General features: G+C 35.9%; 1 protein-coding gene across 2 annotated transcripts in view; it reads left to right on the top strand.

Annotated features, from left to right (window-relative positions):
• ltk (leukocyte receptor tyrosine kinase) overlaps positions 1 to 21115 on the top strand; it is a 76848-nt gene that overhangs the window by 10515 nt on the left and 45218 nt on the right. Inside the window, exons 2-5 of one of the 2 annotated variants that reach the window (XM_017302620.2) lie at positions 15804 to 15875; positions 18724 to 18867; positions 20239 to 20455; positions 20530 to 20595. In XM_017302620.2, the coding sequence (XP_017158109.1) occupies positions 15804 to 15875; positions 18724 to 18867; positions 20239 to 20455; positions 20530 to 20595 (499 nt within the window). The remainder of the gene's footprint in view (positions 1 to 15803; positions 15876 to 18723; positions 18868 to 20238; positions 20456 to 20529; positions 20596 to 21115) is intronic. The other variant, XM_017302621.2, reaches the window with a different exon arrangement.

The following is a 21115-nucleotide window of genomic DNA, read 5'->3' as shown; positions in this document are numbered from 1 at the left end:
AAAGTGTAATCGACTGTCTTCAACTCAATAATGAAAACTACTTGTATGTTCTACATTTGCAGGGAGAAAATACAGATAAAGTACATTTCTAAACATTTCTATTGCTGTGAAAACGCATAAAGATTGCCACATCATCTGACAGAAGTGAAAATATTTCAGTCAGAACATTTCTTATCAAAATCACATGTTTTTTTTTCTTCTTTTTGTCAGCTGAATTGTGGCAATATTGAATTTATATGTTATATAAATGTCATGGACGTTGCCTGCAAAGCCTTGTTTTTGTATTTTCTTGTCTATGAAAAAGAAAACTGAATGGCATGTTTTAAAAAACATTTTTTTCTGTAAAAGGGTGACATGTTTGTGCAGCTCTTACAGTAAGCCAGTTAAATGGAGCCAAGCTGCAACCAATTAAACTATAAATTGAATTATGGGGCTTAATTGTTAAATGCTGGAGGCCTGATTCACAGCACATGAACGCGTCTTCAGATCTGCATCTGGCTGCAAACAATAGTAAAACTGTTTTGGTGTGAAAAAAAAAAAGTAAAAAATGGGTGGATTATTTTTAAACTAATTAAAAACCTTAATAAATATCCAATTATGTCACAAACACATTTATTTAGTTAGCGTGAAATCCATTAGAAAGTACAAAAACATGCCACATTTAATGAATCAGAGTGGAAAATGACATTTACACTTTGATGTAAAACATTCGTATTTTTAAACCTTTATTCTCTCAAAAAGGTGGCGTTCAAGAACAAAAATAAGTTTAAATTTGATTTAGTTCACAAGAAAGTGATTATATTTTAATTATAAAAAGTTGGGGCGCAATCAATTTGAAGCTGGTTTCATTTTAGACGAAAACGATCAGAATCAGCTTTCATCATCACATTTTTGTGCGAAAACAAGAAATTTGACTTTTGCGCCACTTCACTCAGTGAAGATATTTAAATGTATGAGGGAAAAATGTTTTTTTATATATGTAAAGAGAACATCCATCCATCCATCCATTTTCTTACACTCTTGTCCCTCAGTGGGGTCAGGAGGGTTGCTGGTTCCCATCTCCAGCTAACGTTTTGGGCGAGAGGCGGGGTCACCCTGGACAGGTCACCAGTCTGTCGCAGGGCAACACAGAGACACACAACCATGCACACACACACTCACACCTAGGGGCAATTTGGAAAGGCCAATTAACCTGACAGTCATGTTTTTGGACTGTGGGAGGAAACCGGAGTACCCGGAGAAAACCCACCATGCACAGGGAGAACATGCAAACTCCATGCAGAAAGACCGGGGCCGGGAATCGAACCCAGAACCTTCTTGCTGCAAGGCAACAGCTCTACCAACTGCCCCACTGTGCAGCCCTGTATAGAGAATATAGATGGTCAAATATAAAATGTGCACACAAACAAATTTAACCGTTTATGCAGGTTAATATTCTCCTATCTGTTCTACAACTTAGAAAGTATTGAAACAGTCAGTGAATAGTTATAACTTTGTATGTTTACTTTAAAAAAAGCCTGTATTTTACTCATTAGAATGAAACCTTGAATGTGAAAATCATGCAGTTGCCCTCTGAAGAGTAACAGACTGACCTCTTTGGTCTCTCTAGTCTATGGAGCTTGTTATAGAATAATTATTAGAATTAATAGAATAAATATTTCCACTCTAATCAAAATTACACAGCTCTAGTATTAACTCACTTCTGCCTCTGATTGGCTGATCAGCCCCTGCTGATGTCTCCTTTTAACTCTGGTTTCAGTTTTTCTTTGTTTTTTGTTTGTTTGCATCATGTACTATGCTACATTTGTCTAAATCACTCTTTTTCAAACTGTTGTAATTAGGCACTACAAATAAACTTGTTTTTTACTTCACTTAGCTCTACTGAGGCGGCCATATTGGATTCTGAGATGGGGAAAAAATACCACATTTTAGTGCAAGATGAAGCTTTTATGTAAAAGTGGATACAATTTTTGCCAATCATTTATAAGATAACATAAATTTAACTTCAAAATTGAGCACAAATATTTGACGTTGACGCAACTCAATTCTTAAATACACTCAAAAAAACGACTTAATATTTTGATTAATTAAAATACTACTTCTTTATAAAGTATAAGCACAGTGGGATTTATAAAACTATTTTCTTACTTACCCTAAAAGGTTTTTTGTTTTGCTCAACACCTGAGATTTGTGCTTTAAATATCACCTGGTTTCAATTTCCAATGCATAATAAGGAACAAGTCAAGGAGAACGTAAACAAGTATCTGGTACTTTTTCCAGTTCTGTCTCTGGTGGTTCTGGTTTTATAAGCTGCCGAATCGTAGGCGGAGACTTTGAATTTATTCTTCATTTTATTGTCAAACTTCAGATTAAAGACAAAACTTAGAAACAAACCTCTTTCCTTAGAGTCCTGAGAGAGCAATAAACTAAACAAATCTTAAAATTGAATCCTTTTCTTTAATATTTTGAGTATTAAGTGCTGTAGTCTTTCAGATGAGTGATTGTTTTTAATAAATCTGATCAGTTGATAATAAAGAATATGTTAGTCTGAATAATAATATTGATAATAATAACAGAGAAATCTACAAAAGTTTCCCCAGTCTTGATAGTGATCAAGACAAAAAAATAAAGCTTTAGTTTAGTGTGTTATTTTTTAATTAATAATGTCAGTGACTGATTTTTGATAGGTTGTGAGAAAAGAGGTCACTCTTTTCCAAAAAGAAACAAGTTTTTAGTGTTGAAACTGAGTTTAACATGCATTTAATCAGCCGTAGTAACTAAAAATGTAAGATCCAAAACGTGAGCCTCCATTTTGAAAGTGTTATGGGAATCAATCAGATCTTCAAATCTTCAGATAAGCGTTTTTGTAATAAATATTTTAATTGAATTACCAGAGGACATTTCTGTGATACTTATTGAATTGTAGTTTCTCATGGGACCAACTGTGGGGGAATTTTTGCCGTTTTATTGCATTAATGTGAACTAAATGCATCTTATTTTCTGAGGCTGTTTTTTCAAGAGTAGAAGTTTCTGAGAAGCAAATTTCTAGTTTTAAAAATGTGTCTAAAGTGTGTAAAAACTTTACAAACATTTTAGGCCATGAAATGAACAGTGTGATGTTTTGATTATTAACTGTGATCAAAACTGAAAGTCTATGCTGCTGTTGCTGTTAGCTTAGCTGTAGATATTGACAGAACAAACGTCTTTTCTGAATTGTTTTACGCTTTAACTGTGGGAGCGTGTGGGTTTCACATCCAAATGGATTTACTCCAGGAGCACTTAAGGATCTGATCCACGTAAAAGTTCATATCCCAGGCGGATAAAATCTTAGCATCAAAGTTGAGCTTTCTTTTGATGTTTCAAAAATCTTTTAAGTTTTTTACTCTGTTTTTTGAGGTTGTAAACAATCAGTCGATCTGATGGATAAATAGTTTCTCTTTGCATTGGAGGATTAAAAATGTGTTTTGTCGCTTTTCTGAAAAACCATCAGGAAGATGCTTCTTTGGTCTTCGGAAAGTTTCTCTTCGCTCTTGGCTGTGAGATGTTTGAGGAGTTTCTTGAATTTACAGCCTGTTTCAAGTCACTCCACAGCATCTTAGTGAGATAAAGATCTGGGCTTTATCTTTGTCCAGGACTTTCTTTTTTCCCACCATGGATCTTCTTTCATGTCATCCATCTCTGTCAGGTTGCAGAGTTGAGTCTTAGCTTTAATTTTCTTGCAGATGATTTCACATTTTTCTCAAGTACATGGTGGATCTTATGATGGTAACGTCCACAGCTTCCCAAACCATGAAGATTTCACCACCAGTTTGTCATATGGATAACCCTAAAGGCTGTATTTGTCGACTTTGCTCTGACAAAATTAACATCTTGCACGTTTTTGTTCTTGAATTTGTGTTTCTACTGCTTCTAAAAACAGCAGTAGAAAAAGCCCAGCTGGTTTTTAGCTAAATGTTTCTGTTTTTTGGTGTCTGGAAAATGAGTCGTTTCAAAAACCTCCAGAATGTAACGTCACAAATCAGCAGACGCTGCACTGTTACCTAGCAACCCTGGCAAAACCGTGACCTAGCAGCCCAAGTAAAGCTCCAGCAAGTTTGGTCAGCTGGTTTTACCGCTGTACAATGACTGCTGGAAAAGACACGTGTTTTGTTGTTGACTTGCCATTTAGAAACCACTTGCTGCATTCTTCTTGCTTGTGCAGGAGGCTCCACTTCTGCTTTTCAAACATGTAGTTGTATAATTGCTTGCAGCCAATTTCACGTACGAGTTTAAATGTTGATTTGGGGGCACGGCCAACAGCAGCTTACCTGGATTTAAAGTTACAAAACACCCTGAAATAGCTCAAAATAGACAAAACTGTGGAGAATAAATTCTTATTGTCAAGAATGATTTTGTGTAAGAAAAACATGTAATAAACATGTTTTGTATAGTCAATAGACCCATCCTAATCTGTTGAATTTGAGGTGTAGGTCACCTTTAAGTCTGATCTTTATGTTTTTGTGGATCAAAAGTTTCCTTCTCTCAAACATGCTGTGAAATCTTATAAATATACTTTTCTGTAAATTCACTCCTAAAAATGTCTGAGCCTTAGACTTTCCTCAGCATATTATGGTCTGCTTTTAGAGTGAACTTCCTTAGCCAGATGTGGATATGCTGGATGTCCTTTAAATGGGTTGCCTAATCCCTTACTAGCCTGTTTCCAACCACTAACCATGAAATAATGCTTACAAGACGTTCAGGAGACAACTTGGACGTATTTAACTTATATCCATGCAAAACGTTATGGAAAGCTGTTCCAGAAGTTGTTATAGCTGAAAATGGAGGGCAGATTTAATTTCCTATGGTTTAAAAACTGACAGTTCAGGTCATATATGGGTGAAGAAAACTTTGTAGGTTAAAGGTCAAATCTGATGTGTTCGTGTTCCCTGTGCTGCATGTAGAAAACTGGCCAAAGCAAAAGAGCTGAAGACAAGAGAGCCAAACTGAGCCGAAACTAGTAATAAAATGTTTCAGGAGTGACACTTTACTGATAATCCTCTGCAGCTAAACACATTATATAAAAGTTGGAGGCCTGCAGGTCCATAAAATAAGTGCGAACGTGCCTTTGAGCAGAAGCCAAGAAATATGTGACAAAAGCTGTCAGTAATCGTTCCCACGTTGTGTGAAAGACCTCGTTAAGGACAGCTTAAGAGCATTTTGTGGATTTCTCAGTTTGTGTGGTTGTGTTCGAATGCCTCTAATCACTGACAAGTCTCCAACTTACTGACAGAAAATTAAAGATGCAAAGTATATTTATGGCTCATGATCGTGCTGGTATGTACGGTTGCCTTCCAGTTACATTCGTATTTGTTCAAAAGAGTTCAAATGGTTGACGCTTTCAAAATACGTCTGAGTTATGGAAAAAGAGTGAACTGGGAGTTAACCATCTGATAAAACCCTGTCTGGTTTTTACTTTTTATTTGATTGGATAAGCATCAAACCAGTTTTAGGTTTCCTCCATGAACTCCTCCTATAAAACCTGACAAATGAAGGTTTTATTTCAAGTAATGAACACAAACGGTGTTTTACTGCAAAGCGACTATCTGGAAAATCTCATGCAAAAATCTATTCAGACACTGAGTAAGAAGAGCCTTTGCTGCTCAGAGACACAGCAGGAATGTCAAAAGGACTCAGCCTTATAATTGGCTGAATTCTTGTATCAATCATCAGTACGTTATAAAAAATGCATTTCTGGACTTCTTCTCTCAGTAACTTAGTATTTAATGTAATTTAGAGCAAGGCGCATTTTATTGAATATTAAGTTTAGCTTTAGTTTTGGCATCAGATGGAGCGCAGAAAGGTCAATTTTCCGCCGTCATGTGATGGGTGCTATTAGTTTTCCCGTGTGGGTGAAGCTGACATCACTGAGGAAGACGTTTGGGGAGCGGATGAAGATGGTTACGCTCCGACTCTCCTTCATCTCAGGAACATAATTACTGATAGTGACCTTTCCGTTTAATGTCATCAGTGTTGTCGAGGCCTTTCGAGAGTTGAAAATATGGTTTTAGTTCTCCTACACAGAAATTTAAACTTATAAGACCCTTAAATAATCCTTTATTAACAACATCCATCCACCTACTGTCTATACTTGCTTTTCCCTGCAGAGTTGCTTTGGGGCTCGGTGCCTAAATCCGTTATGTGATAAGCGAGATGTCCTAAATTTCCTAAAATTCAGACCATACTTTTATCTTCCCACTGAAAAAGACACATTGTTGTCATGAATCTAGATTAACTTTTTCACTTTTGTCTCATTAGACCTCCATGTTGGCCCAGGTGGAATGGAGTTTGTGTGATTTTGATCTGCAGTGGTTTTGATATGAATTCTAGATGTTGAATCTTGAACTTTGACCTTACCTCAGGCAAGTGTTGTTCCTTTCTGACCTCCTGGGTGGTTCATTGATACTCTGAGTAATTTAGGTACAACTGCCCCTTTTTGGTTGATTCTTCGCCTCTATTCAGTCCCTCCAGGAAGTTGCAGAGTCTGTCGTTATTCTCAAATTTCATAACTTTTCTGCAAACTTGACCAATCACCTCAGTTTTCTGCATGTCCTTCCTTTTTGACCAATCACTGCAATGCCTTCGCGCCCTTTTTAAGCTGAATCTGTGAGATGAGATCATATGTGATACTAAACAGTAACAGTTTTTTTTCAGTAAAATTTGATTATTCCTCTTACTTGCCAATGTGTGCAAAACTTTGTGTTGAACAAACACGGTTTCGTGATTGCGATGTATCAATTAAATAAGAAATGCAATTAAAATCACAAGGGAATAAGTTTGTTCATGCAATAAGTCATTAAAAAATATGCAGTGCCATCATCCTACCACTTCCTGTTGTCTTCTTTGTCGTTTCCACCAGTAGTAACATCCCATTGTTGATTACGACTCGTGTGATGTGGAAAAAAGTTTTTCATTTGCAGTTTTGCAAACTAAACTCACTTTGATACATGTGAAAATATCCTAGCACAAAAGCTTTTAAACAAAAAACAAGTTTTTTTTCCAAAATTGCCGTGTTTTCATTAAGCTAATTTATTTTCGTAATTCCAATTTGTGAAATTATAGGGTCAATGGAAATGCATCAACTGTGGTTTTCTGAAGTCACAAAACTGCTAGATATCAACAATTTTTGATTGAAAAATAATGAGTTTGTTTTAGATATACACTGCTCAAAAAAATAAAGGGAACACTTAAACAACACAATATAACTCCAAGTAAATCAAACTTCTGTGAAATCAAACTGTCCACTTAGGAAGCAACACTGATTGACCCGACGAGGGTCCCCGTTGTCGATCAGCGTTGCTTCCTAAGTGGACAGTTTGATTTCACAGAAGTTTGATTTAATTGGAGTTACATTGTGCTGTTTAAGTGTTCCCTTTATTTTTTTGAGCAGTGTATTTTATCCGACTTTATGGTGTCAAACAGGTTTTATTTTGATGTTTTTTAATTATTATTATGCAGATCTGGTAATCAGGCCAATAAATGCTTTTTCAAAGTGGCACACACTGCGACATGTTCATGAACGTCTTACATAATGTCTTCAGCAACAACTAACTTGAAAATGCATTCAGGCTCTTCAGCTGTGAGTGCTGTAGGTGAATTACGTTCCCAAGCATACTCCTTAAAATCCATATTCAAAATTAATTAGTGTGTAGCATCACCTCTGTTTTACCTGTCAAACTATCCACATTTCTTCGTTTTTGCTCCTACTTTCAAGGTTTGTTGCATTTTCTTTTCAGATCTGACAGGAACAGCTTCTATGATTACACAGAATTACAGCTCTGGTCCACTCATGCATCTTTCTGCAGGGGAATAAACACCGTGAACTGATCCACACAGTGACTCACGCTTGAATGGAGGTGATGAGGGTTATCGACACGCTCTCTGCACAGCTGTAAATGTTCCACCTGTGAAGAAAACGCATCTTGTTGTGCATTTAGCGCGGGATTCATTCCTGCTTGCGTTGGATTTTTTTTTCTTAGTTTTACAAAAGGGTATGTGAGATGAGGCAGAACAAAGATTCCTAAAAACTGAGTGTTATTTTCTTCACTATATGCTGAAATGTCCCGCTCATTCAGGACACAATGAAATTGTAAAGCTGTGTAACACGAAGCGTAAAGGACAAACGCACATATTTTCGCATCTTTCAGCTAAAATTCAAAGAAAGAGAAGAAAAATGTTGCTTTTTTTAATCTTCTGGGTTCTTTTTGAATTTTATTTTATCTTTGTATTACTTTGGCTGTTGACCAGGTTTTGTATTTGTGGTGAATTTTAAATTTTTCATGGTAATTTTATTGAATTTTAGTTCTTAAACTAAATAAAATGATCATTATCTCTTCAGGATTATTTGGATACAAACCAACTTGTATCCAAAATTCTTCTTCTTCAATTCACTTCCAGAATTTTTTCATATAGTTTGTTTATTTTAAAGACACATTAATCGCTAAAACCGACTTTTACGGGGTTAAATTCAATAAATATGAACATTTTGTTCTGTACAATGAGGATTTTTGTTATGCTCAGTATGAAAGATTGCTGCAAAATTAATGACTTAATGTAGTCGTTTTCCACTGACGCAACAAACTCGGTCAGCAGCTGTGATTGCTCTAAAATCAGTGATTCATTGCTGTCCGCTTGGATGATTGGAAATGTTTTAGAAACTTTAATAAAAGACTGAAATATGTTGCACAGGCTTTTTATAGCAAGGTGGACAAATGGAATCTGGCAACATGATTAGATTGAACTGATTGTATTTTTTGTTTTCAAATAATATATTTATATATTTTTTAAACAAATAATTAAAAAAAAAACTGATTTGGATTTAGGATTTCTTTCTTAAATTCACAATTCATGTCAATTGTTGCATCATTCCACAATCATAAGGTTTATATTCTGATTTTTTTTTATTTTCCACAATCATAAAAGGTTTTAAAAAGCAAGAAACAGTTTTCAAATACATCAGAATTGAAAATGAACTGCAGAAACATCAAACAGCTACTTCAGCAAAGACTGATGCTGGTTTTCTAGAGATACGTGTTGGGGAACATTTAACACCCTGACTTGATTCCTGGAGACATCTTGTTTTCATTTCAGCTGCCTAATATGCATCGTTTTCTTTACATCCCACATGTGTACTTGCGGTAACACTCTGAGGGAAGCAGAACAGACAAATGAGAGCAAAGGAAAACAGAAAACTGATTACATAAAGGCACAGAAAATACAACTCCTCCTCTGTTTCACTTTCCCCCTGCTGCACTAGCAGACTCATTAATGCTGACGGGACACAAACACAATTTCCTTACTACAGAAATTGACCCTTGTGTCTTCCTGCAGGTCTAAAGTGGCTCTTTGATCAGAAAAAAAACCCAGAAGCTGAGCCCTTCAGAGTTATAACTGCAATGAATACTCACAGGAGAGCTTTATTTTGCTCATAACTCCACAGTTGCAATCACTTCTAGAGGCTCAGATCCACCGGCTGTAGATACTGCAGCCTTTCCAGACGCTCTGCACCGAGTTACTTTATCCGGTTTTTACAAAATAGCTGGTTAATATCCGGCGTTTGGGGCATTTTTCTCTCGTCATTTATTGACTCGCCTGCCTTTAATGCTTACTGTCTTCAACACTCATCTCATTGAATAATGTGAATTTAGTAGCAACACTTATTTTATCGCGCTGCGACGAACGGCTAGCTAATGTTAAAACAATGCGTGTAACCATGGCAACGAGCGAGGGTTTAAAGGCGGCGGCTCTTCCGGCTGTCAAGTTGCGCGCGCATCCACTGTGTTTACAAACAAATAATCCCCCCCATACAATATTAGAAATACACTAAAAGATGCAGATAAGCAAATAATTCAATTCCTTTCGAAAATAAGAAAATAAAAAAATGTCATAGCCTAAAATGCAACAACAGCATTAATTACCAGCAGAGGAGGCATCTGCAGCTATAGACTGAAGGGCTGATCTTTTGATTATTGTTGGATTAATAGATTAATAATTGGATAGAAAAATGTGCTTAATAGAATAATTTTAACATAATTTGGACTAGATGAAGCTAAAACTTCCACCTGAGGACAGACAATGGTTACTTTTTATTTTAAATTCAAAATTTGTATGTATCATATGTTTTGTACAGTTTGGGCTTAATTACAGCTCTGAATATGTTGCTCTTTCAGCAAATGACTCTTTTTTGAGTCTATAACTCCAGTTCACAATTAATCGATTACTAAATTATTTGACTATTTAAATGATTAATTAATCACGATTAATCCCTTCAGGTTGCATGGATTCATCATATTTAAGGATAGCCAAGCTTGCAGGAAATACAGAGTAACTCACGTATTTTAAAAGCTTTTGGCTTTTAAATCTGTGGACATGTGTTGCCCAGATTTTGAACTGGTACCTGTGGCCGTTTTATCTCCCAGAGACGTTCAGCAGCATTATTTCCGTCTGTGTTTACATGCTGAAGCAGACACTGCCTGTGAGAACATACGCGCAGTCACGGCAGGGCAGCAGATTTAAAAACCTGCGGCCTTCTTTAAACTTTCTGGTAAATTCAATTATGTTGCTCTGGACTCCTCTCCTGCTGCACTTTGTGAGGTTGTGGGCGGCTCCATTGGGAACAGAGAGACTTGTTCTATGTATACCGGGTGTGTCTACATGCAGCCAGTTACCACACACTCCATGTGGGAAACCACAGACTGGGAAGAGCTGGTGAATCTGGTGCACACTGATTATAACAGATTAACTCCAACCACAGTCTAGACGTGGTTGTGTTTGATATGTTTGCTGTCATGCTAATATTAAACCACAGATGACACAGGAAGTCAGGACAGCCTCCAGGCTGCCATCAGTCAGGGATGGCAGCGTGGATACCTAACAAACCGGCACCCAGGGAATCTATCTTTCTGCAGCCACAAACACAGTAATATAGCAAAGTGATTAAAAACACAATTTTTGAATATTATTTTTATTATCAGAACACTCCGGGCCCTGACCTTGAAGAATAACATCTGAGTGAAGGAATCATGTCGAAATGGTGTTATTAGATTAAAAGTGATGGTGCATAAATGACGGATTTTGCTATTTTTTTTTTTGTCTGTAGTGCTGGATAAGGAGTCAAACGTAGTTATTTTCTCTGGCTGGTCCATCAAACATTTGGAGTCAAAACAGAACCAGTCTCAGGATTCCAGATTTGTTTCTGCAGCTGTAAAAACAGACATAACCATTACTAACCGTGCACTGCTAGGTACTGCATGGAAACGACCGTTTATTAGCCGTGACGTCAGCTCAACAAGGGACGTTAAAGCTAGCTTAAAAAATAGTAGATAAGTGCTTAAAACCGGGTCACTCGAAAGAAAAGCAGAAGATACTGGTGGAAAGCAAATCACTTAAAGATTATAAGATTGGAGGAAGTCAAGAAATACTTGTTGAGAGTAGTTGTGAGTCATTCATGAGCGATTCGATTCCTTTGAGCGGCTCTACGCCATGACCGAGTCTCAGTTTATTTTACATCTTTTAGCTACTTTTCACATTAAAAAGTTAAAAGTCAATTGTGGTACTTGTGTCAGGTTGTGTCTTATAATGGATCCAGGAAAAGAAAAAACCTGAAACTCTTCATCTTTAAGGACTAAACTGCTGTTTTTCCATCAGAAGCTGCAATATTTTAGACATCTGGACCACAGGCAGAAAGTACAAGAATAATTCTTTGAAACGTAGACCGTCTGAAACCATTTATGGAAAGCTCTGCTTTCTGAGTTGAACCGGGTAGCCCTGCTGTGGCCGTGAAATGTCAGCAGAAAGGATGAGTGAAAGGAACAGATTTTAGATGTTACATGGTGGAGAAATGAATTGTGACCTTTTGAGCGTGAAGATGCTGGGTGGGGAGTGAGCTCCTCTAAGTCTGAGGCCATTGTTTTCTCTCTCCAGGGGGTCAGTTTATGCCTCAAGCAGAGGAATTCAAGCTTTCATGTTTAAGTCCTGAGTCATGGTAAGATGGGTTATCTTTAGAAAACAAAACCCACCAATGGCAGAGAAAAATAATAAAGTTACAGCACTGCAAATATACAAAATCTCAAGTATCTTTCTTCACTTGAAATAAGGCAAAACTAACTTTTTAGCAAGAAATAGGAGCTTGTTTAAGTCAATAATATTGATGGAAAAAGTACGAGTGGAACTAGTTTGGTTATATTTTCTAAATGTTTTGGTAGAAATGTATTCTCTGTGACCATTTTTTCTTTTATCTACAATGTTTTTAATTCTCCTTCATACATTATAGATGCAGAATAACAGAACAAGATACAACTGAAGTTGAGAAAACCCAATAAAAACAAAGTCTTACCAAGTTTTTATGTCTAGTTTACAGTGCAAATATCTTACTACACTTACAAGACAAAAATAACTTTTCAACAATAAATAGTTCTTTAATATTTATAAAAATTATTTGTTCCATTGACAGATTATTTCACTTATTACAAGACATTTTTCGCACTTTTTCATCAGTTTTAAGGAGGAGTAGACTTTAAACAAGATCATATGTCTTGCTGAGATGTTTTGTAGTTTAGTCTTATTTTAAAACTAGAAACAAATCCAAAAATATTTGGTAAGATTTTGTGTTTTTGCAGTGTAGTACTTCTAAATAACTAGAACGAAGCTTGTACTTTTTCTGAAATTTTAAGGAATCGTTCACTTAAAACAATCCTTTATATCTAGCTGAATAGTTGCTTATAGGTTAGTTTTGTCTTGTTTCAAGTGAACTAAGATATTTTCACTAGAAACTGGACCAGAAATCCTTTTTGTGTTTTTGCAGTGATGAATGAATGAATGAATGTTTTAGCTGAAAAAAAGATACGTGCTAGCTAGCTGTGAACATGAGCAGTGCATGGCATGATCCTCTGATTTTCTGTTCTTTCTGCATCATTCAGCTGAAAACACATCTGTGTTTGTATCTATTTTCCACTTGCGTGTGCAGAGAAAGTGAATTTGATGAATTAGGGGATGTGTGAGACACAGAGAGGTTGTGAATCTGTCCTTTCACGGCTGAATGAAACTGTTGAAGCTATTCAGACAGTCTTACCTTTTATAGAACAAATGGCACTAACAGAACGAGGAAGTGGAATATTATTAGAAGTTGCTTAGTTTTACCTACTTTTAAGCAGCTAATTGCAACGTTTACTCTTTGACTGTGAAACATTTGAGCCACTTTTAGTTGTGTCTGCTATCTTCTTCTCTTTAAAGTCTCATAAATTCAATGAGTTTTAGATTTCGAGCCTAAATGTGAATTTGCAAAAGATAAACTTAGTTGTGTTAACTTTTTATTAATTTCGTCAAACATCCAAGAGTTTTAGGTTGGCACTTAAAAATACTAAAAGAAGAAAAAGACAGGAGTGGGAACTATTTCCCAGAATGCTTAGCGGCATGTTTCTGTATCCTGAGATGGAAGTGTGTTACATTAATCTGTCTCCTGTTTATTTTAATGTTCTGTTCAAACTAAATGTTTCTGAGCTGGATTCATCGTGACGTTTAATAAAATTCATTATCAGATCAGAAATGTTGTTCATGCAATTTGAAACAAGAATTTAAATTATTATAAAGTAAAATATGTTGTTTTTTTAACTTGATATTGTGAGTAAAAATAACAGAGAAATGTGGCTCTTTCACCAGATGAGGGCAGATTTTTCTTGCATATTGTGAAATAATTATATGGTTAAGTTAAAACTCACAATTCTATATTAATGAACTTACAAAACAATGTTTAGACAACTTGTTTTTCCTTGTTGCTGAAATGTGCTGTACAAATAAAATTTGATTGATTGATTGATTCTGAGTCAAAACCAAAACAATCTTCTTGTTGACTTAACTTTTATTTGCAAATGTTTCTGTGTTTCTGATCAAAGAGCTGCATGTTTGCTCACTTTCTAAAAGCCTCGAGTTCTCATCACATTTGTTGCTGTTGTAAATTATATCTTTGTATAAAAGTGTTTTTTTTTCTACTGAATGTGGTAGAAAAGAAAGAAGTTGTAGAGCAGCTTCACTGCTAAAGGGTTTTATGGCAATTAAAGTCTGTCAATGTTTATCCCACTTTTTTTAGATCTTTGACATTTTCCAGTTTATTTTTAAGATTTTCAGCAGTCTCTGTAAGGCAGCTTTCATTCCATATTTGTCAATAAATAGCTCGGCCGCCTTTCACCTCCTTGTCATTAACGTCTCTAACCGATTAGGATAAAAAGGAAAACCGCTGTTCTTGAAAACCTCAGTTTGTTCTGCTTGACTTGTTTGACCTTCGCCTTACAGGCAGCAGAGAAACAGTCATGCTACTATTCAGAGATCAGCGCCAGATTGAAGTGGCAGAGATGTAATCCTGTCTGTCCTCTTTGGTCCATTCGTCATGCTAGTTAGCATGACGAAGCCACATCACGTGTCCAGAGCCCAGTCCGTCACTCTCAGTCAGTAGCTCAAAGCTTTTCTCATTTTTGAGGGTTTATAATATATAATTTGCTAAACCACATGTAAAATATTCATTTTAGGAACCCTAACCAGCCTATCAGGAAAGATTTTATCTGCAAGATAAGTTTGTATCTCTATTTATGCTCATTAAATGATTGAAACGTCTATTTTAGTTCAAACTGAACTTTTTATTTGGTGTTTTGGACTGTAGAGAGACACATAAATAGTTGTGTGTTTATTTCTTTACATTCTGCCAAATGAAAAGTTGTTAAATAGTATTTAACTTTAAGACAGTGATGTCCAAACTTTTGTATAAAGGGTCAAAATCCCCAAGTTGAAAAACTTCAGGGGACAAAATTATCCTTTTCTCTCCATTAAAACATGCAAAAATCATGTTGTTTCTCTCTTACCTGCTCAACAATAAACTGAAAAAGTTAGGGTTTTTTTTACTGAAACCAAAATTAGTATGAAATTAGCAGTAATGCTTACATTTATTTAATTTTTTTTAGCCAATTGTTTTCTATTTTCTTGGTCTATAAATTGTTTTTGGTTCATTTCCAGCAGTAAAAAAATGAGAATTTTCTTTTAAAACCTTAATTTCGGAGTGAAAAGTTGTTGGATGTTTGTGGTATGCTATCATCTGCTAATGAAAGAAAAATTATTCATGTTGTAAGATATGAACTTGCCATGGAAATCTTACCCTAAAACAGTTTTAAAAAGTGTCCATATAATCAGTTTCTGCTCCATAAGCCAGAGGCCAAATTTGAACCATTTTTCAAGGACCACACAAACTCATTCCAAGGCCCACAAATGGCCCTCGGACCGCACTTTGGACACCCATTAAATGCAGAGAAAGCTGCTTACTCATAATTTAACATCTTAACATGTAATTTTATCAGTATATGTAGCCACTAATGCCCATTTAGAGAACATTCATAATCTTGATGTGACTTCCTGAAACATATTTTTTATTCTTGTATATTTTACTCTTCCAAGTAGTTTTTAGCAGTTTGGAAATCTTTTGGTTTTTCTGCAAAAAGCAGAGCTGAAATAAACTTCAATTAAAACTTTAGAAGAAAATAAAGTGACACACAAACATTGAAGCTGAACGGTTTTGTTTACTGGCAGGAAATGGACGTAGTGAAGAAGGACGGCTGGTCCTGCGCTCAGTCTGTTTGTGCATATATTCAGCTAATAAATGATGTTTCTCGATGCTCCGTCTCTTCAGTCCTTATCTAACTTGAATATTTTCTCCTCCAACCAGGCAGAATGTTGTTTGTCTTTTTAGCCAAAGTGGAAAATGTCTCTTCCTCTCTGTTTGTTTGCAGTAAGCAACGCCTGGCAGACGTTTTCTTACTTCTCAGACGAGTTTCTGCCTCACCTGGAGGACGACAGCCAGAGTAAGACTGATGTGTTCAGACGGTTAAACTGAATATTTTGACGATGATTTGAGATAATTAGATGAATGTGAATCTGAGCGTTTTGACCCCAGGCTCCGGCACAGTTTTAGTCTTTTCTTGTTTTATGTTTTTATAACTTTCGTTGTGTTGATATTAGTAGATTTTACATTTTCTTTGATCAATATTTCTATTTTTTTGTTTTGTTGACTCTTTAATGTTTCTAATTAATGTCTTTTTATTGTTTTTTATGCACATTTTTATTTGATCTTTTCTGTTTTTTGCCACAACATTCATAATATTTTAGATAGTGTTGAAACTAGATTGTTCCACACAGACACAAGCAATGAATTAAATATTATTGAAAAGTTAACTTAACCACTAAATAAAACAAATCATATAAATTATTTACTCTCCGATAAATGTTTGAAAGCCTTTATTTCTGTTAATTTAGAATTTTTTCCCTTACGTTTAATGAAAACATGACTTTTAAAATAAGAATAATACATCAAATCAGTAACAAAAATCACATTTTATTACAGTAATGTGGACTTGATAAAAAGAGTATTCAATACCTGCGTAAATGTTGTTATTTTAAGATATTTTTAATCTGAAAAACAGGACTCAGGGATATATATTCAAATTTATTGACATGACTGTCAGTTTATTCTGATTTAATGTCAAACAGTGAAATTTACAATGCAATTTACAACATATATAATGCATATTTTATCATTTAGAAACTTTTCAAAAACTAAATAAAAAAAAAACAGAAATGGATTTGAATAATCAAAGTTTACTCCAGTTTTGAAACTAAAAAATACTTAAAATGTCTATTTTGCATATTTGGGGAGAAATCTGCAGAATCTTTTTAGACTTTAACTGAACTTGATATCAATGGAAAATTAAAATGTCAGAAAAATCAAGAATGCTTTTCATGACAATACAATTGACAAAAAATAAATAAATAAAGTGTAATATATTACGTTTTTGTGCCTTATGCAATGAAAAGGGACCTGAAATTCAGGGACCCTCTTCATAAAATAAAGAGATAAAACATTGAAATAAATTCCAAATGCATATCTGGGGACTGAGCAACAAGAAACCGAAATGAAACATACATGGTCTGCATTAAAAGTTAATGTTTCATCTCTTCTTTGTTACGTGAAAACTCTGCGTGGAAGCTGCTCAGAGAAACACTTTCAATCAGAGGACGGATATTTTTAGGACGCTTCAAGTGTTGACAGAGGGCATCTGTGAAGCAACAGTTTAATGATACGTCTCGTATTTCTGTGGGGTTTTTTTGGAACCAGAGGGATTTAGTGTTATTAGTTTTATGGTGGCTGTTTCCTCTTCATTAATCACATGACATCTTGAATGAGTTCCTCCTCTGATCCTGTTCATCAGCCCCCCACAGACTCACAACCACTCAGGCTTTACAGCCGACCTGCCTGCCTGCCATAAACTGAGTTTAAGTCGGGTGAAGCCGCACGTCTTATGTAAAACATTAGTTAATCATGAGGTTTTTGACATGTTTTGATGTTTTTAAGTGTTGCACCCACTGTGGAGTTGGACCAAGTTGATTTTTTATTTGTTATTTTGCTTTTGCCAACATAGATTTTACCTCTGTTTTGCTTCGGCTTTGTGTGCTTTTCCCTGTTTTTAGTTTAGGTTTACATTCATTCATCAGAGGCACGGATGTCAAGATAATTTGATGATTATAAATTATTTATATCTTCCTTTCTCCAGAGCTAAGTGATGAAAGACAGGGGAAATTTTTAAAACAGAAAACTGCTTCAGCTTCAGTTTGAATTTATTGTAGATTTTCTCTAAACCAAACAGGTTTAGAGAAAACCTGTTTGGTTTTCTCTAAACCTGTGTCTAAACCTTGACCTGTGTCTAAACCTTGTCAAATAAACACTAAGTGTTTATTTGACACTAAGTGTCAAATAAACACTTAGTCTAGCAGTTGAGTTGTAAAGTGTTTTTTTAATCCTTTTTAACTATTTTTTGAGCATAACATACCAAAATATTCCCCGTTACACTGCAGACTTTGCCTCAATTATTCAGTTCCTCTCCTGCTTTATCCTGCTGTCACTTGTTGACGTGACCCAAAGATACTTTAGGTCACAGGAGTCAAACTCATTTTCATTTTCATCAATAATCTGAATGTTCTTAAAGGGCCAGTTGTACCAAAATGTATTGATACCCATTAAAATGTTAAAATATTAATAAATAGCTGTTTGTTTCATCATTCAATAACTGTATCTTAAAGTTAAATAAAACATCTTCTCACACTGATCAATCCCGCCTGGGTTTTTATTCTTTTTGTGTGGTTTTGCATTCAGAATCACAGATTTTGTGGTGCTAATTTAGAAATTTAATTTAGAAATTTAATTTAGAAATTTAATTGCAAGGAATTTTTTTACGATATTTGCACTAATTTATGATGTCAAATGTGACTTTTTAATCACAGACTATAATTTGACATCTAGTACGGCTGAGGCAGCTGTGACTTGAATCCAATGTTTCTGACCAATTTTGAGAAAAATTTGCAGTAAAATCAGAAAAAATGTGGGGTTCTGTTGATTTTGTGTGAAATTTGCGTGAATCTTGCAGATTTGTGAAAAGCTTGAGGGGCATATTGATGTAATTTGGCCACATAAGAAGCTGTGGTGGGCCAGATTTGGCCCCCGGGCCATGTTTTAGATCCTCTGTTTCAGGCAGAAAATAATTTTTTTGTTTGTTTTTTTATCACAGTTTCAAATTGCATAATCACTCCTCTCTGAAAATAAAAGGTTTGTTCAAAGCGTTTCATGCTGAAGATGACTAACCCCTGATTATGTTGCAGTTACTTCTTGTGATTTTGAGTCGTTGTGCTACTGGACTTTCACTTACAACAACACTCACAGTGACTGGTCAGTGGTTTCACCTCAGCAGCTCAAAGGCACCAGGACGACGCCTGAAATCGATCACTCTCTGGGCCGATCTGATGGTGAGACTCACTGATGAATTATCGATTTGCATTTCGCTCATTTTAGTTTGACCAAATGTGAGATCTAAGATGTTTTAAAGGTGACCTATTATGCTTCCTTGAACAGGTTAGGATAGGACTGACATGTTCTTTACATTTTTACACATAATCATTCTTAGATAATTATATTTTAGTCACAGTTTGAGCTCATTTCATAATGAGCTGTTTTAGGGTCTCTTGTCACTTTAAATCTTGGGTAGCTAGGGTAGCTAGCTGAGGGCAGAGTTCCGCTGGGGTTGCTGAGTAACAGGGCAGAGTTCCACTGGGGTTGCTGGGTAACAGGGCAGAGTTCCACGGTAGCAGGGCAGAGTTCCACTGGGGTTGCTGGGTAACAGGGCAGAGTTCCACTGGGGTTGCTAGGTAACAGGGCAGAGTTCCACGGTAGCAGGGCAGAGTTCCACTGGGGTTGCTGGGTAACAGGGCAGAGTTCCACTGGGGTTGCTGGGTAACAGGGCAGAGTTCCACTGGGGTTGCTGGGTAACAGGGCAGAGTTCCACTGGGGTTGCTGGGTAGCAGGGCAGAGTTCCGCTGGGGTTGCTAGGTAACAGGCTGGGCCTGCTGATTTGTGCCGTTACATTTGGAAGGTTTTTGAAACAGCTCATTTTCCAGATGCCAGGAAAACCTAAAATTACTGCCAAGAAACCAGCTGGGTGCGTTTATTTAAGCGTTTGGGCTGTTTTAAGAAGCAGCACTCTGTAAAACATCTTAGTATGCTTGAAAAAAGATAAAACTAACTTATAAGTAAATTTTCAGCAAATATAGGGTATTATTTTCAGTAAACAATTTCTTAACATTGATGAAAAAGTGCTAGTTCCATTGCCAGATTATTTGTGTTATAGGAAAAATGTCTTGTTATAAGTGAAATAATCTGTTAGTGGAGCTAGTACTTTTCCATCAATATTAAATAATTATCGTCTTAAAACGACCTCCTATATCTTGCTGAAATAGTTAAGTTCTGTCTTATTTCAAGTATGCTAAAAATTTGCACTAATCTAGACCAAAATTACTTGGTAAGATTTTGTGTTTTTTCAGTGTAGTTACTCTAAATCAGCTGATACTCAAACATTGATATTAAAATCTCTTTTTACTTTGAGTGTTTCATAAATATTAAGGCTTTATTAACCTAAAACAAGCTTCCATATCTTGCTGAGAAGTTTTGTAGTTTGTCTTATTTCAAGAGTAGTAGAAACTAGACAATAATGCTTGGTAAAAAGTTGTATTTTTGCAAAGTAGAAACCCAAATGGAAATATAAATACATGCAAAATTTTGCAACATAGTTCCTGTTTAAAATACATCTAAATAGATGGTTCTTCTTTGTTTTGTCCCCTCAGGGCATTTTCTTCTTCTGAGTCCGTCTGATGCAGAGAAATGTGAGCACCAAATAATAAGTCCGGTCTTGCCTGGGAGCAACAGACAGTGCATCCTGCAGGTTGCTCTCTATGAGTCCGGTCCGACTTTGGGCAACCTGACGGTCCTGATCAAACCTCTGCTGTCAGATTTGATCGTTCACTCCGAGGTTCTCAACCAGAGGAGACCAGACACCCACAGGTAGCCATGAACAAGTCCGACTTTGTCTCAATAATGTTGTTCTGAGCTCATTAGTTTGTTTTGTGCTTCTCTAGTAGAATGAAAGTAAACAACGTCCAGATTCAAACAAAGAAAGGTGACATTCCTCCAGAGAGAACAAGGTCAGCAGATGCTAGCAGAGCTAAGAAAATGAAGATTTAATTTGAGGCAGAACTGTGTATTGAGGAACAACAGACCTACCCTTGAGTATTGTTTGGAAACCGTAGGCAGGTATTTCCTATTGATGCGATGCTGAAGTGCAGCCATTTTTAGACCAGCTAAAAGCATTCGTGTCTCTGGATGTGGGCCGCAGATTTATTTAGATGTAATTGGTAAGGACAGAAGAGAGGATGGATGGGCATGTACAGTAAGTCTGGCTTTATGAGTATCTCTGCAGTAATGGACTTTGCAATTTCATTATGAAGCACACACACACACACGCACACACACAGCGTTTCCATTTATTCAGCTCGCCATTCATGTCGTACAGAAGAAGTGAGCAAACGTCACTTTCTGAAACTTTTTAAATGTTATTTCACAGAATTTGAGGTAAATGGGAAAATGTAAGGAAATCAGCAAAATATACTGCTCACTAAAATAAAGGGAACACTTAAACAACACAATAAAACTCCAAGTAAATCA

This window comes from Poecilia reticulata, chromosome 22 (genome assembly GCF_904066995.2).
Source record: "Poecilia reticulata chromosome 22, P_reticulata-male-v2, whole genome shotgun sequence".
In the NCBI taxonomy this organism is placed as follows: Eukaryota; Metazoa; Chordata; class Actinopteri; order Cyprinodontiformes; family Poeciliidae; genus Poecilia; species Poecilia reticulata.
Note: the sequence above shows the minus strand (reverse complement) of the source record. Positions and strands in the feature narration are given on the sequence as shown.